The sequence below is a fragment of the Agelaius phoeniceus genome, chromosome 2 (genome assembly GCF_051311805.1).
Source record: "Agelaius phoeniceus isolate bAgePho1 chromosome 2, bAgePho1.hap1, whole genome shotgun sequence".
In the NCBI taxonomy this organism is placed as follows: domain Eukaryota; kingdom Metazoa; phylum Chordata; class Aves; order Passeriformes; family Icteridae; genus Agelaius; species Agelaius phoeniceus.
In genome coordinates, this window is record NC_135266.1 from 95,408,137 (window position 1) to 95,432,913 (window position 24,777).

The 24,777-nt window shown below is 44.7% G+C and overlaps 1 protein-coding gene across 1 annotated transcript; it reads left to right on the forward strand.

The window, feature by feature from the left end:
• Positions 1-29: 29 nt before the first annotated feature.
• Positions 30-21,713, forward strand: CCDC191 (coiled-coil domain containing 191). Its single transcript, XM_054655160.2, has 16 exons — positions 30-207; positions 2,265-2,406; positions 4,695-4,823; positions 5,738-5,916; positions 6,424-6,647; positions 7,431-7,578; positions 9,452-9,642; positions 10,375-10,621; positions 11,904-12,358; positions 12,846-12,940; positions 14,483-14,565; positions 15,843-15,944; positions 16,976-17,119; positions 18,191-18,343; positions 18,732-18,886; positions 20,390-21,713. Exons 1-16 carry the CDS (start codon positions 133-135, stop codon positions 20,520-20,522), a joined length of 2,655 nt encoding a protein of 884 aa, XP_054511135.2. The 5' UTR covers positions 30-132; the 3' UTR covers positions 20,523-21,713.
• Positions 21,714-24,777: the final 3,064 nt, after the last annotated feature.

Here is a 24,777-nt window from a genome sequence, read left to right on the forward strand (position 1 = left end):
CGCCGGGCTAGGGGACGCGGAGAACGCGGGGAAAGCGGGGAACGCGGGGAAAGCGGACCGCCCCTTCCCGCCCCAGCCCTGGCCTAGCGTCATCAGCAGGCGCCGGCGGCCGGGCTCCGCTCTTCCGTTGCCATGGCCGAGAGGGGCGGGCGGTGGGTGGCGGTGCCCGGCGCGGCCATGGCCCTCTCGGGGCAGCGCCTCCCGCAGGTAACGGGGCACGGCGGGGGGAGCGCGGCCCGCTCGCCTCAGTGGCGCCGGGGACGGGACGCTTCCCTGGGATCCTGCTTCATTGGGATCGCGGGCAGTCAGCACGGCAGGGTCAGGATCACGGATGAGGTTGCCCAGGCCCGTGCGGTGTGCCGGCGGGCGGGAAATCTGCACTGGACTCGAGCGAAAGGCGCTGAAGCTGGCATTGTGAAACTCGGGTTCAGGAAGAGGCACGGGAGCTTGGAACGCTGTGGTTTTCCTTAGTCCCTGCCGAGGTTTGGGTAGCTTGGAACAATGGGCCAAGGCTGAATAACTTGCACAGTGACATTCAGGATCAGGTTAGACGGGGCTCGGAGTAACCTTAGGTGGTGGAAGATCACAAAATCATTAAGGTTGGAAAAGACCTCTAAGATCATTGAGTCCAACCATTAATTCACCACCGGTGGGTTCACCACCAAACCATGACCTCAAGTGCCACATACACAGGTTGTTTGAACACTTCCAGGGACGGTTACTCAGTCTCTTTCCTGGGCAGCCTATTTCAATGCATGATCTCCCTTTCAGTGAGGAGATTTTCCCTAATATCCAATCTAAATATCCCATAACAAAACTTGAAGCTATTCCCCATTATCCTGTCACTTGTTACCTGGGAGGAGAGACCAACCCCCACCTAGCTACATCCTCCTTTCAGGTGGTTGTAGAGAGTGACAAGTTCACTCCTGAGCCTCCATTTCTCCACACTAAACAATCCCAGTTCCCTCAGCTGCTCCTCTAGACCCTTCAGCAGCTTTCACTTCTGAATAGACACCTCAGTGTCTTTCCTGAATTTAGGGAACCAGAACTGGACACAGGACTCAAGGCAGCGTCACCAGTGCTGAGTACAGAGGGACGATCCCTGCCCTGGTCCTGCTTGCCACACTATTGCTGATACAGGCCAGGATGCCATTGGCCTTCGTGGCCACCTGGGCACACTGCTGGCTCATGTTCAGCTGCTGTCACCAGCGCCCACAGGTCCTTTTCTGCCAGCCAGCTTTCCAGCCACTCTTCCCTCACCCTGTGGTGCTGCCTGGGGTTGTTGTGACCCAAGTGCAGGACCTGGCCCTTGACCTTGTTGAACTTCATGCAGTTGGCCTTGGCCCATCAATCCAGCCTATCCAGACCCTTCTGCAGAACCTTCCTGCCCTCAAGTAGAGCAACATTCCAATCCAACTTGGTGTTATCAAAAATGCCCCTGCTCATGCCAGGGAGGCTGGACTATATGACCTGTAAAGGTACCTTCTAATCCAAACTCTATGAAGAACAAGGTGTTGCTATGCATAAAACTCAACACAAAAAACTTTCTGTTGAAGAGTGCTGCAGGTTTTTTGGGCAAGTAATAAAAGAGCTTTACCCCAAAGCACCGTGTCCTGCACCTGCAACCACCTGACATCAAAGAAAATGAATTCTAGGGTGAGGTTCCATTTGTTTTGCTTCCTTGGGCACACCCGTGCTCTCAACCTTCAGCCTGCTTCTTGTGGCAGGTAGGAGTGTGTATCTGCTTCCTCAGGCAGTATCCTGGGCTTCTGGCAGCAGCACAGAGGGAAGGAGTTCGGAAATCTGGACTGTCTGGGGCACAGGTGTTACTTGTGAAAACACAGTGACACGTCAGGACCATTAACATTTCAGAAAGATGAATATGGGACAGGTATTCTCTCAGCCTGGCTATGACAAAAAGCTGATATCAAATTTCATAGTTGCTGGTTGCTGGGCACTAGCTCAGCAAGTCTCCATCCAGCCCCCAGGGACTGGGTGCTTCTATTCTCTCTGTGTTCTCCAGTCTCTGTGTTTGGCACTAATTGCCAAATGACTGTTTATTGCCTAATGACTTCTAAGTCCAGTTTATGCAGTTGTAGAAATGTTTAAGCAGTTGTAGAAATGCATTTCAGAAACAATCTATTCCTTTATAACATGCTTTTATGTTACATTCCCACTGATGTTTGCTCTCTGGAGGCAAAATGTGGATATAGGAAGTGGAAAAATGAATATCCTTAGAAATGTTTTCCTTTCTTTAATTTAAGAGAGTGGACCGAGCCTCTGAGTATGCTGTCTCTGAAGCTTTTTCCCTTCAAAAGTCAAGGTGTCCACAGAGGCCTTGGGGTCCTGTGACAAGTTTGGAAACTGCAGAACGGCTGCAAGTTCATCATGAGGCCTGTGAGGAAGGTGAGGTAAAATTCTGCTTGCCACAAGATGCCTAAAATGAATTGTTCTTGATCCAGCTTTGCAGTTCTGACCTGAACAGGCTCTTGCAAATCTTGAGTTCACAAGAAACAGTTGATAGGAAGATGTCTTTCATCTAATGGAGAAAGGCATAAGAAGGATCAGTTGCTGGAGTTCAAGGCAGATCTTAAAGGGCATACCTGAGCGAAGGATAAACTCTCTGTCTCCTGGAGATACCAGGTCAAGACAAGGATAAGAACTGTCCTTGAAGATACACTGTATGGTCAAAGCCAAGTTAGTGCACTGCAGGAAACCAGGTGAAATCACCTGACATATTTATGATACCAGATTAGTTCTGGAAATGGAGTTGCTCTGTGTAAATTTCACATTTATGAATGACAGTGTGGTTTTGTTTTGATTCCCATGCAAAATTTTTCTTACTAGTTACCTAAATAAATATTTCTTTTGTAAAGCCTGCAGCCAAAAGTGCTTGCTGAAGTTTGAAAGTAAACCTGTGGTAGGTTTAAAAAACAAAAAGGAGGGAGATTATTACCCATCAGTGCTAGAAGTATGTCTGCAGTGTAAAAAGCTGATAGGAGACAGTATTTTAAAAACTGAGTTAACCATTCTTTTAAGAATCAAAAGTGAGCATTACAGAACAACATGATGACACATCTTAAGAGCATCCACTTCAGTCCAGGAAGTCAGCTTTTTCACTTGTAATCATCAAGGGTTCAGCTAACAGCATGGAATACACTTACCTGCTTACAGTGCCCTGTCTCAATGCATTATACAGCCAATGGCTTCAAAGGAGCTGTCTTTGCTGTGGTGAAGAACCTTGTCTTTCTTTTGGTGGAAAGGTTGCTTGCTTTCCTCATGTTTCTTTATTATTTTTGTTTGCCCTTTTCTGCTAGGATTTTCCTTTTTATAGCTAACAATCCCTCAGAATTGTTCCTAAGTCAAATTCTTTTACCTGGAATCCATTATTACAATACTTAATGGTAGTAACTACACAAAGCCGACTTTGTAAAGAGAAGTGCCAGAAGACTTTTACTCTAGTTACAAGAAGATCACAAATCCCAGTGAAAAAAGTAACCCTTCCCCAAGTGGCAAGTTGTTTTCTGCTCTTCTTTCTGTTATCAGATACATTTCCCTGCTCCGGATCTGGCTGGAGAGATTATGAAAGAGAATAAAAGTGATTTGAAGGACAACAAACATTAGATTTATGTTTTCTTCAAAAAACTCACCATTTTCAAAGAAAGTTTGAAAAATGCTTTATTGCCTTAGAAATACCAGGGAGCATCTTCACTGTGTGTTAGGAGTGGATATGAGGAGCAGCTGCTTGCTCCTGTCCATCGACTGTGTGTCTCACACTGTGTCATGACTCCCGCTGGAGTGAGTGGCTGCTGGGATCCTGGCTCTTTGCCCATCCTCACCACACGGATGGCTGAGGATGGTTCTGATGCCTTGCAGTTTACAGCCCTGTGTCCTGCTTCAGGAGCAGCTTGGCCACCCATGTAGCAAGGCCAGCTGGTTTGTTTTAAGCAGCAGACCCATGAGCTGACCTTGCTTTTGAGAAGAAATTCTGAAAAAGGATTTTTTTCATTTTTCTGCAGAAAAGAATGGAGATGAAAACAGTCCATTGCAGGACTTCATACCTAGTTGTTCATTAGGCATTTGAGCTCACTGAGGAGTACCACATCCATCATGAGTGCATTCCTGTAGCTGCAGTCTTAACACTGAGTCCCAGGTGAAGTTTGCCACCTGATAGATTTGTAATTAGACTTACCAGTTGTTTCTGTGATACTTGCAAAGGGTTAACCTGTACACATGAAGCAAAAGTTTGTCCAAACTTTTGGTTCTTTTGAATTTAGCATATGACAGCCTTGGCTGCACATGTGGAAACCATCTAAGTGTCTGCAAGTGCAGTGGTAAAACATATGAAAGCTGTCTAAATTATGAATTACCTCATGTGAATTCCATCTCCTTGATAAATGCTAGAAAATAATCTAGTAACAAGTGATCTAAATGCCTACGGAATCATAGTAAAAATGAGATGGAGAAGAATGAATTTGTGATATACATGACAGGGAAAACATTTGCCACCTTCTCTTCCTGTTCTTTTACAGATCAAGAAGATAAGAACAGAACTATTAGCTTTATTCCATTTCCTGTTGCGGATTAGGTTTCAGTCATTCCTAGAATACTATCCCAAACTATTGCTAGTTTACACTTAGCCATATGTTTTTTTTTTAAGCAAGTGAAGTCATCAGTCTCTTTCTTCATGGTAGCCCAGGAGCTGCTCAGTAACTGGATGAAGTCCCAACTGCAACTGGAGCTGAGCAATGAAGAAGAGGAAGTTGACTGTGTCTTTCAGGAAGAGCCTTCTGCAGCCCCTCTGAAGTATGAGCACTTTGATGGTGAGAGCACTGCAGAGCAGGGCCTGGTTTCCTCTCTGAGGCTGTGCTGGGGAAGGAGGTCAGGTGTCTCCACAGGCCCTCAGCTGGGTAATAATTAGTATTGCCTCCATGATTGCAGAAGGCTGATCAATCACTTTATTCTACCATACTATATTATACTTATCGAGAAGCTCGTGACCCTTACAGACAGTCGCATACTGCTTTGACCTAATCGGTCAATTCCCCCAATCACCATCCAGTGTCCAATTAAGAAATCACCCTTTGGTAAACAATCTCCATAACACATTCCACATGTGCACAATAACAGGTGCAGCAGGTGGAGATAAGATTTGTTTCTCCTTCTTTTCTCTCATCTTCTCATGGCCTTCCCCAGGAGAATGCCTGGGGAAGTCGTCTGTTGCTCTCTGTGGCCAGAGAGCTGCTGCCACAGTCAGGCCTTATGGTTTGTCTGAATGACTGAAAGGTAATAGTTGTTTTGAGGCCAGGACAGTGGACTCAGTAGAACCCAGACTAAATGTGATGATTTTTTCCCCCAGATCTTTACAGCATCTTGCTGTAGGGCTGCATAAATGTGACTCATAAACATTCAATGTCTCCCTTTGTAAAAGAGATTCCGTTTTTTCTTTTGTGAACAGGTATTTTTGAGGCCTGTCAAGTTTATACAGCCATTTGAGAAGCTCAGAGGCAAGACTGTAAAAAATTGATGAAACATTGTTACTGCTCTAGCGTGTTCAGTGGGAGACTGATTAAGACTCTGGGGATAAATGGAGTGCAGTCAGTGTGTCTGCATTCATCAGAAATGCATTCACAGTCTGGGGAAGTGATCCCTTTAATTACATTAGGCTTTGTGATCTGAGACAGAAGAGTTTATTCATTTCAGACTAGCCTGAGATAATCTGAATTTCTCATTTCAGACTTGTGCAGCTATCTGGAATGTGAAATGGAAAGTTCCTCTGTCCAGAAATACCTCCAGCATCTTTTGCAGAGTGAAACTGTGAACTGTGGGATAGCGAAACATCTTAGACTTGAAGAGATCAAGGAAAAAAACAAATTTGCGGATCCACGAATAATCATGGAGCTCAGACACAAGCAGGTGAGCATGCAAGGCAGCTCAGTTAAAAGGAATAAGGTGGAGGATTATAGGATTAGAGTAAATGCTCAGTGATATCTCCCCAGTATTCTCTCAGAACTGCAATAATCTCTGACTTGGAAGCAACTACCCAAAGATACTCTTCCAGAGTTCAGCTGAAACTTTACTGCATTTCCACGTGCACATCAGCCATTCAGCAGTAGCTTGCATAGTCAGCTTTCACTAAAACTGTTCAGGTTTTCCCCCTTTTCCTGAAGACTGACAGGAAGAGCTGCCACAGCTATCAGATCTGAGTTTGCTCCCATTAAGGAATATTGATTTAATTTCACTCTCTCACATGGAGTGTTTTGCTGGTCAAGAACAATTCTCTCCAGTCAGCACCTGCTACAGATAAGTTTTCTTGCTTAATGTGAAAGGTGGATTGTGACCTACCCTGGCAGTGTTCAGTGAACTTCAAATTCTTCAGCCTTTGGTGTTTGCTTTGACTTTTGCCAATTTTCTCCTGCCCAGGTGAAAGAAAACCGAATAAGGCATCAGAAGGCTTTAGAGCTTCAGAGACAAGAAGAGTCCTTGAAGAAAGCAATTCTGTCTGAGGCCAGGCTCCAAGCACAGGAGGAAGACAGAAGGAAGGCCCTGCAGGCTAAGAAGGAGGAAGAGGAGATCCAGAGGGAAATAGTGAAGCTGAGAAAGGAAATGGCTGAGAAGAAGTACACTGTGGCAAAAGTTTGGAGAATGTAAGGCAGGGTGTGGAGAGATGAAAACCACTTATAAGGTCCTTTTGTTAAATATAAGAGTAGTGGTGATCCCTAACAAAACAGCTGTTGCTGACTTGGAACTCTCCCAAAACCTATTAGTCCTCTGTTACCAACATCGGTGGCAGAGTTTTTCATGAGTGGGAAGGTGTGGTAAGGATAGTGTTATTCTCCCCTTGGCCATTATTACAGTATATGCACTGAATCACAAAGTAGCAGTGTGTTTGCACCACTGTGCATTCTCTCCATCAATACTGTGGCTACATCTAGTCTTGTCAGCATCTAATGCTACATGAAAGCCAGTACACAGAAAAAAATAGAAGAAAAAAGTCTGTGTTGAGAGTCTAGCCCTTTCAATACTTTCCCTACTATGAGAGAATAAAGAGCATTCTTGGCTGAGAATTCTGCAGAGACATTATTTTTTTCTTCTGCTGAGCTTGGATTCTCACAGAGATGTCCCTTTTAGGGATGCCATTTATTTACTTAGGCAGCCCTGAGATCCTAAATCTTCTTATAAAAATGCTTTAATGAAATATTTACTGGAATCATTTACTACTTTCTTCTGCCTTCTATGTTTAGGAAATGCACTGGAATGTTTAATCTCTGGGACCCCAAACCATTACAGAGGTGGTTTTTAAGGAGGCTGAGTTAAAATAATCAGCAAATTTCTAAGCTGTAGAGGTGGTTCTCTTACAATTGGCCAAAAAGAGAAGGTATTAGATTGTATATCATGATATTAGATCTGTGTGTTTGTTCACTTTGCAGGGAGGGGAAGAGACAAGGAAAAACTCAGAAGCTGTCAATGCAGGAGGTGGCTGCTGTGTCACCACCCCTGAAGAGAGAAGAGCAAGGAGAGGAGAAACAGAGAAGAACTCAGGAGTTGCTTCGCAGGATTCACACCAGTAAGCAGAGAGTGAGCATCACCTTTCTTTATCTGAGACTCTGAGCTACCTGCCTTGTCTACCATTTGCAAACCTGAAGTAAAAAGTCCTGGTTATACAGAATCTTTTACTTTTTCAAAGACTTCCTGATACCAGGAAAGTTGGAAAGCAGGGCCAAAAGTGTGTTATAAGACTATGAGCAAGAAATCCTGAGGTGCTGACCCCACTGGGCCTGTGCCTCAAGTGCATTCAGTGGGATATTTCACTTAGAATTGTGGAAAAGACATGGCTCTCAAGACAGATAAGACCATAAAGGCTTCTGCAATCAAGAAATAAAGACATATACAGAGAAGGAAGTGAAGTAAGATTTATTTTCCCTCAAGGAGGGAAATAATAGGGGAAAGTGGCAGAAAAAAGGCCTGGGAAGCCCTTATTGTGTGCATGGGGGGAAGACATTTTAAAGGTTGCCTTGCACACTCTACTTCAGGAGCAGGGAAAGGAAAGAGAAATGCTGCAGCCTGGGATGAATTTTGAGCAGTGGCTCTGAGAGTTGATCCATGCCAGTACATCCACAGTAACAGGTTCCTCAAGGATCCCTTCCACTGGGTACAGTAGGATATTCTGTGTTACTGCAATAACTCTTTTGATGCAAACAAACTTAAATAATTCCCAGTAGGAACCCCTTTGTTTCACTTTCATTATTCTGATACAATGGTCAGCTCTGGGTTAAATGTGTATCAAATATTCACTACCAAAGGATGATCTTTTAGTACTGAATAATTTTTTATTATCTCAGCAGTCTCAGCAAAGGAAATAAATTTCCTGAGTGCAGGTATGAATGCCATCCATCCCATAATGTTTTTAATTAATAGAGCAGTCATCATTTTTGATGTCTATATATCTACATCTAGGGTTTTTTTTCAGCAGAAGAATCCTGTAGATTTTATGGCGATTCTCCTCACAGCTCAATCCATCTGCCCATCTGCTGGATTTGGGCTTGGCTGCTATTTAGCAGTACACAACCTCTCTCCGGCACAGTCTAAGCTGTGAAGATAAGCCTGAATGAAACCACAGAACAATTCAGGATTGGCATAATGTAAGAAGACACAGCTTGGCTGAGCTAAGCAATAGTGACATTTTGATTACTTTCCTAAAGCAGAAAGAAACAGCTAATGCATTGACTTTTTGTAAGTCTCCATTTGAAGATTTCAGCGAGAGAGGAATGCAATTAACACAAGGCACTATGACAAAAGGGGAACAGCAGAGTCCTGTAAGTTGACCCACTTGGAGGATCAAAATGAACAGTATCTGCAGTGACAGGACTAGAATTATGGGGTAGATTAGACAGCAAATTGCTGCTCTGTACAATGCAAATTACTCCTAAAGGCAGCAAGTCTAATTACACAATAGCGGAAAGGTTTGGCTTCCTGCTGGAACGAGGATGAGCTGAGGCTGTGTCATAAATTCACTCTAGGAAATGTCTTGATTTTTGTCTAAGTTAAAAATTCTTTTTTTTAAAAAAAAGCAGCAGTTATTTATAGATGTGTTCTTACCTGTAGCATCTTAGACATTTTCTAGATTAGAAAATATTTTCCCTGTCTCTAGAAATTTTATGTTCCTCACCCATTTCATTCCTCTATACTTGGTGAACTAAGTGCATTTCACTCCAAAGCATAGAGCCCCTTGATATGATGTCTCTTTCTAGATCCTTTCTGCTTTTTGTAGAAGACCTGCACATGCTCTGCAATACTTTTTTTAAATCCTCGAGATAATTATTGAAAATGAGGATTCTAAAAAGAATCTCAAAAAGGAAAGCCAGAATAGACAAAGAGCAGAGAGGATCAGTATTTGTGTGACAGGTTGTATCTATCTTTCTCATTGGTTTTCTGAAACTCTCCCATGCAGTGCTTGCAGCAACATTTCTCTGCTTGGCTGAAAGTCATTCTGGAGCACAGAATTAAAATGGGAAAAGCCAGAGCCCTTGCTGACTGGAGGTGCCAGCTGAAGGCCCTGCGAGCTTGGAGAAACTATACTTGGGCCCAGAAAGTAGAGAAGGAGACAGAGCAATTGGAAGTTCATCTCCAAGATCAAAACAGGTAGTGACCCTTTACTGTGGAATTCCTCTTACTGCTGCCGTACTTGGACAGAGCAGTGATCAGGGACTGTAAAAGGAGCTTGTCAGTTATCCAGCAGGAAGGAAACAGCAGCTTTTTGAGAAAATTGCTATACTGCCTGCAGGCTGCCAGAGGCATTGTGGCACAGATGAAAAGGAGGACAGATACAAACAAGAGCTTTAGCACTTTTCAACAAGCCTGTGTCTCAGTCTCTGTAGGTGTCTTTCCTAGAAAACTCACCCTGGCTTGCTCTGGACTCCAGAGAATCTGCATTGCCAAATTTATTCCTGATTAAGATATTTGCTGTTTCAGTAGATGTATAACAGAGATGATTTTGGCCAGTGCCTTTCACTAAGGAGGCAGTTGGATGAATTCCCTATCATCCAGGAAAATACTTCCCTTCGCAGGTGTCTGGCAGGCTGCAGTGGTGAGACACTGTCACTTTGCCATATGCTGCTGGCCAGGGAACATGATACCTCTTTTGCAGCTGTCCTGCATCTCAGAGATGCCACAGGAAATTGCAAAGTGTGTACTAGTGAAACTTAATTCAGAATAGCCGGCATCCTTTCTATCCTCCTACTCCTCCTTGGAGGAGCTCTGTACATCTTCAGAGGGCCTTCAGAGTTGAACAGCAAAAAGACCGAGGAAGTGATGTGGCTTTGTTCCTGGGCAGAAGCCTCACTTCTGCCATAACACAAACGCTTTCTCAATCAGGAAAACCCAACTGGCTGTGGAGCACAACCAGCGACGCCTCCTGTGCTGCTACTTTCTGGCCTGGCAGCGCTGGAGCCGAGCAGAGACGGAAAAGCGAGAGCTGCAGATGAAGAGGGAGCAGACAAAGAGAAAGATGCAACAGCTGCTGGAGGCTATATCGCTGGAGACAGGTGGGGACAGGCCACTGGAGGTTAACAAGCCTGGGACAGCAGAAGTAAACCATCATCAAGATTTACAGCAAGACAAGGTAAATCTTTCTCAGGTAGTTTTGCCTATTGGCATAGCAGTACTCTTAGAAAGTACTTACTTTATATGCAGTCTGAAATAAAGAGTACATTGTCTCAGAGGAAAGCCTCTTTCCCAGGATGACCCCCAAATATCTCCCTGCAGCTGTTCAGGAGAGAAGTCTAAAAATCAGAGGCAAATGTGAAGGACAATGGATGAGTTTTAAAAATAATCTCTAGTGCTGCCAAAGAACAACCCTTCGTGTACTCTGAGTTGCAATGAGCATCCCACCCCCAGATCACTTTTATTGAGAGATTAGTTACATTTTTCATGCCATTGCACTTTTCCTGCTTTTAACTATGGAGGAAAAAAAAGGTTGTCACTCGCTGTTCCAGAATAATGCACATCACAGGGAGGTAAGAGAGGAGAATCAGAGGTTGCTCGCTTAAATTGTCATTTGTCAAGTTGGATCCTCACCTTCCCTTCTGTCTATGTAACCTGTACCACATCAGTGCTCTAATGTCAGCATTAGAGCTCAAACACACATATTACAGGTCAAGCTTTCTGTTTGCTTAAGTGTAAGCAAATGTTGATTCTTTCAATGCCTATACTATCCTAGTAGACATGTATTTTTCTTCTGCTGCACTGGTAATATTTGTGCTCTAGGAATGGGACTGAATTTAGGGTTTGACCTAGGAATCAGAAAGCAGACCTTATAGCTGATGCCTCCTCAGAGAATGACAATGTGTCAGAAAAGTGGACCCTCATTCCCCATTGTGCACCTGTTTTGTGGTAACATTTATCAAAGCTGTAAAAGAGACATGAGGAAGCGGGACCTTGTAGACTTCTCTTCCATTTAAAAGGGGACTGTTCAGTAGATCAGCTGTGTAGATCACTTCAACAACTGGTTTTAATTTTATTCTCCATCTGAGCTCTGAGCAGGGACAACACGGTCCAAAAGCGAGTGTGCTAATTGCTGCGAAATGAGCTGTCCTAAGATGTGCTCCCTAACAAAATAGTCAGAATGTATTCCTGCTAAAGCTCTTGTCTAATCAGGATTTCTTCCTCCTGGTGAAATGGCACACAGCTTCTTAAGAGTTCTTACCCACAGCCTCCACTTTGTGCATAATGGGGGGGGGGGGCCTCTGGCCTGACTGGATAAGAATTGCATAGCTGAGATTACCCTACTTCTCAGGCATCTCACTAGATTTGCATTAAAAAAAAACACTATGCAGGAAGGGCAGAAGAGTGCTTAGTTTTAATCAATGCCAATTTTTCCTCATTTCTTTTGGTTTTTCCCCTAGCCAACTGAAACTTGCCTTATACAGAAAGAGCCTGATCAGACCAGAGACCAGTCTTGTTGGGATATTGTTCACACATCTCATTTCTGCAGAAATCCCAAATTCGCCTGGGAGATTACAATTAAACATGCAGCCCTGAGTGCCCAGGACCAGGCTATGTACAGGAATCAAATAGCCACAGTCCTCCAGCAGTTTCAGGCACCCAGTCCAAAGACATCTCCTGCTTATGGTAGTCGATTTGAGCACCGTCACGCCTTCCAGCAACGTGTGATTGAGGAGCAGAGGCAGCAGCTTCAGAAACAGCAAGAGCTGATCCATAAACTGCAGGAAAATCAGAAGCTGAGCAGAGATAAAGAAGAGGGAGCACAAGCTATGGCTGTAACCCAGATGTTTAACAGTTCTGTTTCTCAATCCACAGAGAAAAAAGAATCCAGATGCAAGAATACAACCCCTTTGAGGTATATACCCTCCATAAAGCAAGGTCAGTTAGTCATCATGTCTCAATCCCACTCAAGTTGAGCCAGAATTTGCCAGGCACATTTCAGTCATGCTAGTGCTATCTGCTGTTCCTCTCAGTTGTGACTTAGCTCAAAGGAAGTATCAGACTGGCCACAGTTCTCTGTCCTTCTCCCTCCCTGCACTGGCTCAACATCAGGTGATCCATGCAGGATCTACTTAGAAACAGCAACACCAGTGTCACCCATAGCAGCTGCAGGGATCTGTTTAATTATGAATAAAAAGAGCATCATCCTCCCTTATTTTAGACCATGCAGGAGCCCTGGAACTCCATTGTAAGGGTGCATCATCAGTCCCATTTCAAGGAAAAGTGTTTCAGGGATAATGCAGCACAATGGAGAACAGAAACAAGAAGCCCATAGGTGGTAGGTGTGAGACATAGTTTGACCACATTCACTGAAGAATTTCCTTACTCTTTTTCTTTCATAGCCCATCTGATTCTTATGGGCCAGAAAACACAAGGGCAGCAATGCAAGGCAGGAGGCCTTCCAGCCGGCTGACCTCACCTCATCCCATACTGAAAGGTATTGTTCTAGATAGCAAACACCATTCCAGACCACTTTTCTCAACAGCTTGTATGGAAGTGTCTGTCTTTGCCTCAACTTTGCTGGTTGATGATATGGTATGGAAGTAAAATTCTGCACTTTCTTTCTCAGTCTAACAGTGCTGTGAGAGGAGAGGGTGAGTTGTTTTCTTGTCTGAGTCAGGCATCTGTAAAACCTGGGACACTGCAAACTCCTCATGCCCACGCTTAGTACACTGTTGTGGCAGTTGTTGCAACACCTGTGGCTGCCTCTGCCATGACGACTCAGAGAAGCTGTACAGGTTTTTTTGCCGTCAGTCTCATTCCCTTTGTTATGCATCCAAGTAACACATAAACTAGCCAGTCGTTTTCATCCAACTTTGACAGAGGTGTTGAGATTTCAGAGGCAATTAAGTGCCTAGCCAAGGTTTTGTGAGACAACAATAGCCAGGACAGGAAGGAACTCCACATCCATGCCTTTTGTAAGATATCTCTCCTTCTCTGGCCACACTGGCACAAAATAAACACACAACATAGCCTTTTCATTAGTAAACTAGAATCAGGGTTCTGTTATATTCCTCGGTCATGTTCTTCTGTATCAATGCAGGCTAGTGTCAGTCTGCATGAAAAGTTGTCTGGAATATAATCATTGTGATGTTTCAATAGTTTGGGATCAGCAGACCTTTTTGGCCATGACAGTTGGGCATTAATAGTTGTCTTTTACTACCTGTGTTCATCTCCATTGCTACCTAGTCCAAGCCATCGTTCACCCTGATTTGCCTGAACTCTGTACACCTTAGAGACAGAAAACATATTTTTCAGAGCATTCAAGTAGCTGTGTTTAAAGATCCCAAAAAAATTCAGTGAAGAAGTTATCATGGAATATCCCTCTGAGAATCCTGGGACAGCTGAGAGGAGAAAAGAATCTGAGGAAACATACTATGGTCAAAACATTTCAATGCCTCCCAGTTATTGATTGCTCCATCTTGCGCTTTGTTTGCAGCTGCAGAGGAAGCAAGCACAGGTTCCCAACTCCTCTGCATGTTCTGTGTGTAACACCTTTGCTGATGGCCAGCAAGATCACTCCATTGCAATTTATCTTCTGAAAGAAGCATTAAGCAGTAGTTTCTTACTAGTGGGACCAAGTACTTGTATGTCCCTGTGACAGTGATGCTGTCATGAAATTGCTTTTAAATAAGCAGTTAGAGCTTACTGGAGACCTCAGAGCAATTGCTGCTAAATCATGTGCCCTGAGCCTCAGGCAAGGCAGGGAGGGGTTACCCTCTGAACACTGTTCTTTCATAACTGAGCCCCGTGGTGGAGAGAATGTAATTGCCGTGGTCCTGAGTCATCTCCCAAATGTTTAAAGGTCCCTTGTTGATGACACTGCCAGCTGCAAGGGCCAGCAGGAAGCAAGTCCCTTTGTGCTGGCATTGCCAGGGCAGTGGGAGCATGGCTTAGAGTGATGCATCCTTGTTCACCAAACTTCTGCCATTACACCATAGCTCATTTCCACTAAGCCTTTTGTCCTTTGTTTCTGTAGGGATGGAGGAGAGAGCAATTCAGCGGGCAGAACAGAAGAAGAAAATAGAAGAAGCCAAACAACGAAAAGCAGAGGAAAAATTGGTAAGGGAAGCGGAAAATGAAACAAGTGTCTTTCACATCATTCCAGTTACAAGAAATATTGATTAAACCCCAGAGTCAGGGACTGAGAAGAGGCCCTTTATCCAAAGCAGGAGTTTTATGACTTGTGAGAAAGCAAATATGCATCACATATCAAAAGAAGTAATTACTGCTGGTTTTGCAGCACCAGCCCTCCTGTAGCATAGACAGATACTTCATCTTGAAGTTGCAGTTCTAGAAACAGCCTCCCTTACCACCCCCAAACACTTTTTTTCACACCTACCCCATGACTGTAGCTTGTCTTTGCTGAGAATGGTAAGGGTGGAAGTGCACCCAAAGATCCACTTGATGGGACCTGGCAGTGGTGGGGTTCCCCTCCCTGCCTTTCCTCTCTGGTCACATGCAGCTTGAGGACATGCAGTCTCACCTAGTAAAAATCTGCATATTTCTGGCAAATCTCTGCTGAAGAGGGAAGATACTGATGATGTTGGTATAGTTAATGTACAAATTCTGTGATACACATACAACAGAGGAGCCTTCTTCAAGTCAGGGTATTAAACTGTTACTGAAAATATTACTAGTAAATTGCATTAGGATTAGAAAGTGTGATCTTCACTGTCTGGGGAAAGAAATGTTTGGGTACCTGTAATGCTGCTTTGCATGTGGAAATGAAACTTGAGAGCAGAGCCTAGGGATTCAGAACTGACTTCAGTAATCAAGTTCTCAATAAATGACTTGGTGTATGGTTTACATTTTTTTTGATGAATAGTGGACAAATACTATTAACTTAGGGGAAAGACAGAAAGACAGAAAGAAAGAAAGACAGACAGAAAGAAAGACAGAAAGACAGAAAGAAAGAAAGACAGAAAGACAGACAGAAAGAAAGACAGACAGAAAGACAGAAAGAAAGAAAGACAGAAAGAAAGACAGACAGAAAGACAGACAGAAAGACAGACAGAAAGAAAGACAGAAAGACAGAAAGACAGAAAGACAGAAAGAAAGAAAGAAAGAAAGAAAGAAAGAAAGAAAGAAAGAAAGAAAGAAAGAAAAAGAAAGAAAGAAAGAAAGAAAGGCATCTAGGCAGTAAAAAGGACAGCCCCTCCTCCCTGTCCTTTCCACAGTTCACTCTTGAGCACGGATCGTGTCTAGTATGTGAAACCTCACCTGCTGAAGTTTCAGGTGCTGGTCAATATTAGAGGAATACTAGGAAAGTTTAAAGATCTGTGTTCATGGAAATGGTCACATGAAACAAATTGAATTTCACCTTTCTCCATTTCAAGGCCCAGCTGAAGGCTGAAGAGGAAGCACGACAGAGGAAGGAAGCTGAGGAAAAGGAAGCACAGCGGGAAAAACGCCGGGAGGAGAGAAGGCAGCAGAAGCTGGTGACCAAATGCCTTACCTGTTTCTTCCCCTTTAGCTGGGATAGGGAAGAAGATCCAATACCCACTGGTACTCAGTCAGCAGCCAGAGTAATGTGAAATGAAGGTCTTCATTGGTAGAGCAGAGTTCCACAGCACAATACCCACAATACAGACTCACAGACTGCCCTCTTTCTGGCAGTGTGAGGGGAAGGGCTGTGTCCCAAATGTGCTATGAAGTATATGCTGTCTGTCTCCTCAGCAGGACTAGAGGTCCCAGCTGCTGGACATTCTCTGATGAAATATAGCCACATAAGTCCCTCACAGTGGCAGCATGTTCAGTCTACTTTCAGATTCCTTCCACTCTTGTCACCCCTCCAATGTACGCAGTGATACCAGTCACAAACACATCATTCAGAAGTAAACGAGCCTGACAGTTATATCAAGGGCACCTTTTCCTCTTGGAGCTAACCTAGGAATAGCTGCACTTCATTATTCTTACTTGGAAATGAGTTCTCCTAATAACCCAAATAGCGCATTTGAAATCCTACAGGAATTCAACCTACAACTACTGTTCTACTTGGATTGAGTGTTTTAGAACATTTGACCTTCATTCCTGAGTATCAGACAAAAGCAGTGTTACACAGTTACGAAATACCCCCATCCCTCCCCTGCTGTTTAGGCTAGATTAAGTGGTAGGGTCCATGCATAAACTCAGAATAATTTTTTGACATGTTTTGGATGTCAAAGAAGGTTCCTGCTACATCAGCAGTTGTGGTAGCCACAAGTGACATGTCTGTTACAGTAACTCCAGACTGCAGTGCTGATACACAGCCCAGGGAGTGTCCAGGAATACCATCATCTCCCAGGAGAAGACATGTTTTAGGACACAGTTCTACTGCATGGGGTCATGTCTGGTCTGCAGTGCTAAAACTGATGCAGATCCCTAATTCCTGTCAAGTCAGAACCTCCAGCTCCAATATGATAATCTATTGCCATTGCTTGATATCCCCTTCATCCTGAGGGAATTAAAACTACTGCTTTTTGTATTGCAGAAAGAACTGGAGAAGCAGAGAAGGCTGGAGAAAGAGCAGCAGCTCCACAAAAAGGCTAGAGATCACTATGAGGAGGTCCTTCTCAGAAAGCTAGGAATAGTGCCATGGAAAAGGCTGAGGGAGCAAGCCAAGGAAAACCTAGTGGTAAGTGCTGAGGGTAAAGGAAATGACTGGTGCAATAGGAGGAAGGGAAAAAGTAGATGCAGCACTTAGCAGAAGCCTTAATAAGCTTTTAGGCCAGGTAGAGATGGAAAAAGCAAAATTCTCCCTGCATACCCTGCCTTATATTAATTTTTAAATCAGCCCATCTGACAATAATCATGAAAAGCCATTAAAAACCTGCAGGGATGGCATCCTCATTTATAGCTGATTAAACAGGATTATACAGCAAAAAAAAATATTTAAAGTCATATGACATGAGCCTGCCAGTTTTCTTACTCCACAGCAAAGCTTATCAGTGAGATACTGCCAAGCAACTTTAGCTGCAGGAGTTAACCCCAACCTATCATCAGGGCTTTCACTCTCTATGAAGTTCCTGGTACAGAGTTGGCCACTGCTAGTGGCAGGACACTACAGGTGATAATCCAACAATCTATTCTATCCTGGCCCTATCCTGAGTGCAGAACAGTGAGTGGCAGATTCTGAGACCTCAATGCAGGAATGTTGCTAAAAAAACATTTCTGCACATGACTGAGTCAGCATCCCTTATCAGGGAGAGACCGATAACACTCAGCTGTATCCTGAAAATCCAGCCAGAGCCCCGGCTAAGTTGGAAAGCTTCCATTTAAGTCACTGGAACTGGAGCTACTCACAGTACTTGACCAAATGCACGCAGGCTTCCAGCTGGGAAGAAGTAGATGGATACAAGCTGTTCCGTATGTCCACCCTGCTGGTCGGCATTATGGACAGGCTTGGACTAAGCTGTTACAGGCCATGCTTCTGCCCCTTTCACAATCAGTTAAACTGAGCATCTCATTCAAAAGGGTATTCTCTACAAGTGATGCAGCAGTGGCCTGGTAGAGAGACTGCTTTTGTTCCTTATGCTGACCCCACTTGATTGGATCCTCTAAGTTATTCCAGCTGTCAGAAATCTGGATTTGGGTGGCCCCAAAAAAGCTGAGATGATTTTCTAGTGCACTCAATTTTCTATGGCTTTGTACTTAGGTAGTCACCAGTTCAGGTAACCAGCTGCTGTCTCTGCTGTCTTCACTCAAGGTGGCACAAAGGCACCACAGCTTGGGCCTGCAGAGGAAATGCCTCATGACTTGGCTGCAGGTTGCCCAGCAGAGTCTCAAGGAGAAGATGTCTCGGGCTGAGGACTTCTATTCCCATATGTTACTGAGATGGGGCTTCAGGAACTGGCTAAAGGTTGGCCTGCACCACAGTGGAGAAATGATACCAAGAGGGCTGGCTGCTGCCACACTTTCCTGTAACCACAGTGCCAATTCACTCACCTGTAGCACAACCTTTGCCAAGTTAATGCTATCTTCCCATTCCAGCAACATTATTCCCTTTTTCAAAGACCTTCTCTCAGCTTCTCACTCTCCATCACTGTCTTCCACACAGAATTTTCTCTTACACACTGCTCCTCTACCATCTACTGTCTCACCCTGCTCCCTGTTGATTTTCCTCCACTCCTGTGCCCACCACCCTTCACTGTCACAGTCTCAGCACTGTTTTATTTATTGGGCCAGAGGTTGGGAGAGAAAAGAAGAAAAAAAGCCATTCTCACCTGTTTCTTTGTCCTCCTCCCCAGTACAAGGATTATCTCTCTGCTCAGGAGGAGAGAGCGAGTACCTTCCGCACAGTCTGCCTCATGAGGAAGTGCTTCTGGGCATGGTTTGATCATACCATGGAGGAAAAAAGGGCCTTATGGGAGAGGCTGAAGATTGCTGCTGAACACAGCAACAGGTGAGTGCATACCCTTACTAGCAGTTCTTTTTACTTTAGTTTAATATTCTCTGTAGATTATTTTAGGGGCTACTTTTTGACAGGTCACCTTGTCCCCAGGAACACACGGAACAGGTTCTATACTGCTGGTGTTTTGCTTTTGTGATACGCACAGACAGCATCGGCAGAGGTTTATGCTAAGTTTCCATGCAGCTTGGAAAAGAAAGTGTAATGGCACCCTTCACAGGACTTCTAAATCTGAAAAAAAAAGAGAATACAGTGAAAGCCTAAGTACAGATAAGAAGCTGAAACTTTCTAAGCTGATTAGCAGATCTGGCCATGCGGCTTCCGCTAAAAGCTGCCTTAGGAAAATCTTTAAGTACAATTATAGCAAGCCAAATGATTGTGTAGGAATTATGTAGTACTTTTTTGTCCACAGCAGATGATTTAGTTCACAAATCCAAAGTTGATCAACTAGAAATCCTACTTAAGGAGTCTTTATATTTATGCCATCACCAGCCTGACTTGGCAGCAAAAACTAGAGCAGTCAGTTCTACCAATCATGATTGGAGCTGGACACACCCAGTCCACTCCTTGTGCCATAAAATGCATTCTAGTAGGAAGAAAAAACTATTGTCAAAGTTCAGCAGAGAACAGAAGTCTGTTCACCTGCCTCATCATGGAAGCATGGTAGCTGCATGCAGTCATGAATAGGCTGTGCCTGTGCACAGCCCCAACAGGATCTGCAGCACCTTAGAGGAAGAATAAAATTAAATTAATCTCTTATGTGGTAGAGCAAACCTGTTCTAGCTTGCTGTGTCAGTAAGGTCTGAGTAGTGCACAGTTTAGCATTAACAAGCCAGCAAACTGGAGGAACTAGGGGAAAGTCAGACCCAGGAAGAGACTGGATTCATTCTATATATGACCTCCTATTAGGAGCATAATCACCTGACCTTCTTCTTTATCTCTTTCTTGACTTGCAAAAGGCAGTTCAGACCTTGCCATAACAAACTCTTCTTCAGACAGGACTGTGGTTCCCTATTGCTTGTATGGGAACCCAGGGCAAAGGCACCTTTGATGGGATGATTAAAATCAGGTAAGAATTGGAGCCCAATGAGCCCAGCTGCCTGCACTCCCAAGGGGTTGGTTTGGACCAAATGAGCCTGCATTTTTCCTAAAGAAACTTCTTTCAGAGGCCCTATTCATTCTTCAGAAAACCTCTTTCATCTTTAGAGTGCTAAGCAAACAACAGCTAATGAATCCTGTCAGAGAGAAGAGCAGAATTCTTGGTGGAGAGGAATAGAAAAGGGCAATATGTTATTCTTCCCCAGCATGATTGACATTTCAATGAAATGGTCTGCATGTAGATGTTTAACATGCGACAGCCCTGACTAACAGCAGAAAGGACAAATCTTCAAGATCTGAATTCCCCCTTCAAACAGAAGTTCTCTTTTGATTGCCACTTATGTCATGTACACTTCTGCATGTTGTCACTTTGTTCCTTGTGTCCCTAATTTCTTTCAGGAGAATTACACTTAAGGCATTCAAGGCATGGAGGCAGTACCCATTGCTGATGAAAAGGGAAAGAGAAAGAGAAGAAAGAAGAAACCAGCTACGCAGGAGAGTAGCTGAAATTCTCCCCAACTTCCAAACATGACAGAAGAGAGTCAGATGAGATGGGAAGGAGACAACAAGACCAGTTCAGTTCAGTGCTATCTCCCTGCTGACTGAAACAAGTCCAGGGAGAAGGCTTACAAAGTGCAGAGGATCTTAGAGCCAAAGGGAGCTCCCTGTGGTCACTGTTGTTGTAAACGAAGCAGAGCTGGAAGCTTATTGGACAGTTCCATCAATTCCATGATGCACTTCATGAACTTAGTCCTTTTAAGCCTCTGTAGGGGTGTCTTGGCTGGTGGCTATGAAGCCCAGATAACCAAATCTAGCATAGGGTGTCTTTGAGGCCAAGGCCATTTCCACATGCAGAGCTAGCTGCAGCAATGACATGAATCCTCCTCCATCCAAGGAAGCACAGAACTAAACTGCACCTCTTTTTGCCAAAGCAGTAATCTGGTGCATTTCTGTTGGCAGTACTATGTAGAGTGACAGCTTGTCCAGAGGACAGACAGACCTGGCTGTCAGCTGACCCCTAACTACTGCTGTGAACTTGGCCACCCAGAGCACAGTTTCTAGCTAACTGTGCCAGGAAAGTTTGGATGGGAGGGGGAAAGAGAAGAGTTTTTTTTATGCAAACCATATTTGCTAATGATCCAGATCATATAATTGGATATGGAAAGTCTAAAACCTGGGTTCTTTTGCAAGAGGCTGCCTTGTTTGCCCACTGGCCAGTTCATAAGCACAGTGCTTTGATTTTGGTACCAAGCAGTGGTCCCAACTTTATGAGCCTCAATTGTCATTTAAACACTTCCCAAGCTATTTAATATTTCAGGGTGTATTGTGCAAGTCTTGATCGAGTGTTTCACTTGATCCAGTACTTCAAAGAAAAAAGACAAAACTCCAAGAAAAAGGCAGATTGTAGGTTTTACAGAAGCTGCTGACATGATTAAAATGGAAGTTTCATACTACTGTTTAACCTTAACCTGCAGCATAATGCAGACAGGGTAATGCCATTCAGGTACACTGTCTTCGTAACAACATAAGGCAGGAAGCTGGAATGATTTCCCTCTCACAGCAAGATAGGCAAAGCTTTCCAAAAGCATTTGGCAGTACAGGAAGTACTTGAGTAACACCAGAAAGACAACAGTTTACTGTTATCTTGTAACAGATCCTTAGTAAAACCCATATATGCACTGGAAGTTTCCAATAAACCCAAATCTGAAATTAATACAACTGAGCTGTTGGTGCACATTGTGTCAAGCCAACTGAATGGCACTGGACAAAAGGCCAGAGCCAGGGACCTAGACCAGCATTAAGTGCTGCAGACAAAGTGGCATAGGACAGGGTGGATGCTGAAGCACAGCAGCACATTCCAGAGCTTTAGCATCAGGAATTTGTCCATGTGGACACAGGGATGTGGCCAGAAAAAGGACCCTGCCCACAAAGCCAGGCTGTTGGTGCAGGTCTGAAGACAGCTGTCACTTGCAGGTACCTCCCACAGCCATCCTCTGCAACACCCAAACATTCCCCATCTCCCACAGGCGCAGTGCAGACCCGACCAGCAGCAGGTCAGACGGGCGCTTTCTCCAAGTGCAGGGAGCTGAAGGTGCCTGCATGGAGTGTGGGCGAGCTCAGACCATCTGGCTGCATTAAGAGGCAGATTGTGAGAGGAAGCACAAGCTGGGAGAGGCTGGATAACATGTGTTGCGGGGAAGAGCAGGGAGCGTTTTTTGCAGAGGACTGAGCCAAACAGCCAGGGAGGAGCAGAGCTGGGGCTGAGCTCCCGAAGTAATGCCCCAGTGCAGCCAGCAACCACACCTGGGCTAACAGCAATCCACTTGCTCTTGGGACATTCTTTCCTATTGGAAGTCTCTGCCATGTAGTGCCAATGAGCTCCTGGAACTCCTGAACCAGCCCTTATACTCCCATTTTTCTGCTGGAATTTTCCTCTCTAGCGGGGCTTGACAACACAGCAAGGAAGGCCAATGGCCCACCTTCCACCTGGATTTGTGTAAGGACAATAGTAACCCAGAGGACAAAAGGTGAGAGAGAGAAAGCATCTCCATCTGGAGAGAAGCAGCATTCCAGCCAGCCAGAGACAGGACATGCTGCAGCTGTAAGGGGAGGAACAGGCATTTTTAGCAGCAGAGTGGATGTGCCCACATGCAGCCTGGAATTGACCCTAGTAACAGGCTGGGCATGTATTGAATTTACATCTTGCACAGCTAAAAAGGTGCCCCAAACCACTGGCTACTCAGGGGTGTATCCAGTTTACTAAACTGCAGATTCTTTCCCTAGCAATGCACATTTTGTCCTCAAAGCCCACAGCTCCTACTCATCTCAGTGCCCACTCACCGTGAATGAAAATCATGCTGCTTATGTGGGGCTTTGTTGCCTCCAAAGAACTTGAAGTACAGTCAACACTTTGGAAACTGTCCTTTGTTTCCAATACTCTTACCTTCCAGGGTTTCCTTCTATTCCTAGTAGCTTTGAAAAGTTCTCCTGACAAGATGCTCTTTGGTTGGACAGTTGCAGTAGCAAGGAGCCAAAAGAAGATCCAGGAGCTGTGCTTTGACAGCCCTGGCCTACTGCCAGTGCAAGCATGGAGCTGAAGCCTCTGCTAGATCTGGCTGAGGGACAGGGAAGATGTTCAGGGATCAGGCAAATTCATACTGAACATGGTCTAAATCAAAAGGGACATGAGAAGCCCCTTGACTTCCCTACTGATGCTGACATTTGGCTGAAACAACTCATACCTCCTTGGCAGAAGCAAGGCCATGCCAGATGATGCACAGGATACCCCTAAAATCCCTGGCACAATGCTGGTGTTTTGCAAATTGAGGCTCCCGCAGGAGAGTGACATGAGAGCTTGTCAGACCAAGGAAACAGCTTCAGCTTGCAGTTGTGCCAGAGCATTCCTCCTGCTCCAACACTTGGCTAGATGCAGATGTCAGTGCCTTAATGCTGGTCATCAGCCCACACTCACAGCTCAGGCACACTCCTGCCTGTCAGCTCCTTGCTTTTCTTAGCAAGAGAGGGAGGTGGCTGCACAGCCAGGCTTTCGTTCTCTTGCACAGGGGTGGGGGGAGGACTTTTACTGCAGTGCAACGGCAAATACAGAACCTTGAAGTGATTGCAAGTTCCCCATCCTCTAGCAAGACCCCTGCCCCTACAGCATTTTAACATGGTTTCCCAAAAACCTTAACCACAGAAATACCATCTTCTCATTAAATCTGTACACCAGTCACTTCCAAGTTCCCCAGGCCCTGCACAAACTGGATCTGAAAGGGTGCCTGAAATATTAAACAATTTCCTCTCCTCCCCCCAGGCAGGGAGGAACAATAGTTAGCCTGGGAGGGGTCCATGGACCACTGCAGTGTGATCCACAGCCCACATATTTGCAAACCTGTTATCCATTACAGGCACCTGCCCCAGCATTGGACCTTGGCCTTCCCAGCACAGGAGCTGCCATTCCAGGCATGGCCCTGCTCTGCAGGGCCAGCACAGCAAGCCACAACAGGGGAAAAAAATAAAAGCTAGGGGGAGACAAGTGTCTTGTGTCCCCGTCAACAGCACTGGAGTTAAAGCTAGTCATGCTTGGGTGTCCAAGTCTGACAACCTTCTGCAAACACTAGTCTCATCCAACTGAAACCCTACTGGAAGGTCCTTGCTGTCAGCAGTGCAAAGTTATCTTCAAACGAACAGCTGAACAGCAGACAGAAGTACCACAGCAAATCAAAGGTGAGCTCTGGAACAGTCAAAGGTACCTGTGAGTCTACTCCTTAAAAGTTATCTTGACTTTCAGCAGCAGTCCCAAGATACCAACAGAATTAAAGGTTATATCTCTTCCCACTATCTACAAGGAGAATATCCTATATAATTGCCAAATATGGCTTAGAAAAGAGTTTAAAGCAAGAGATTGTTCCTTTTTGGGGTTCTGGGTGTATTATGTGGGCAGGTGTCAGAGGGAAAGCAAGACACAGGATAAAAAGGCCTGGAACCTGCTCAGATACTGATAATGCATTGCTCATAGGATTAACTGCTACCATTCAAATTGCTACCATGAGGGAATGTCTCTAGGATGCTGAGAACTGTCAGCAGGTCTCTCATCTCACCACCAACAAACCCAAAGGTCAACCTTTGCAGAACTGAACGAACATTTGTTTCCCAAGTTTTCCTTAACCTTTTGCTCCCTTATTACCCAGTCCAGCTCTCAGCTGAATAGCCATGAGATAGTGGCAGCTTTTGATCTTTCAGCTTGCCTGCATGTGTCGGCATAAATCAACAGGCCACTCCACAGA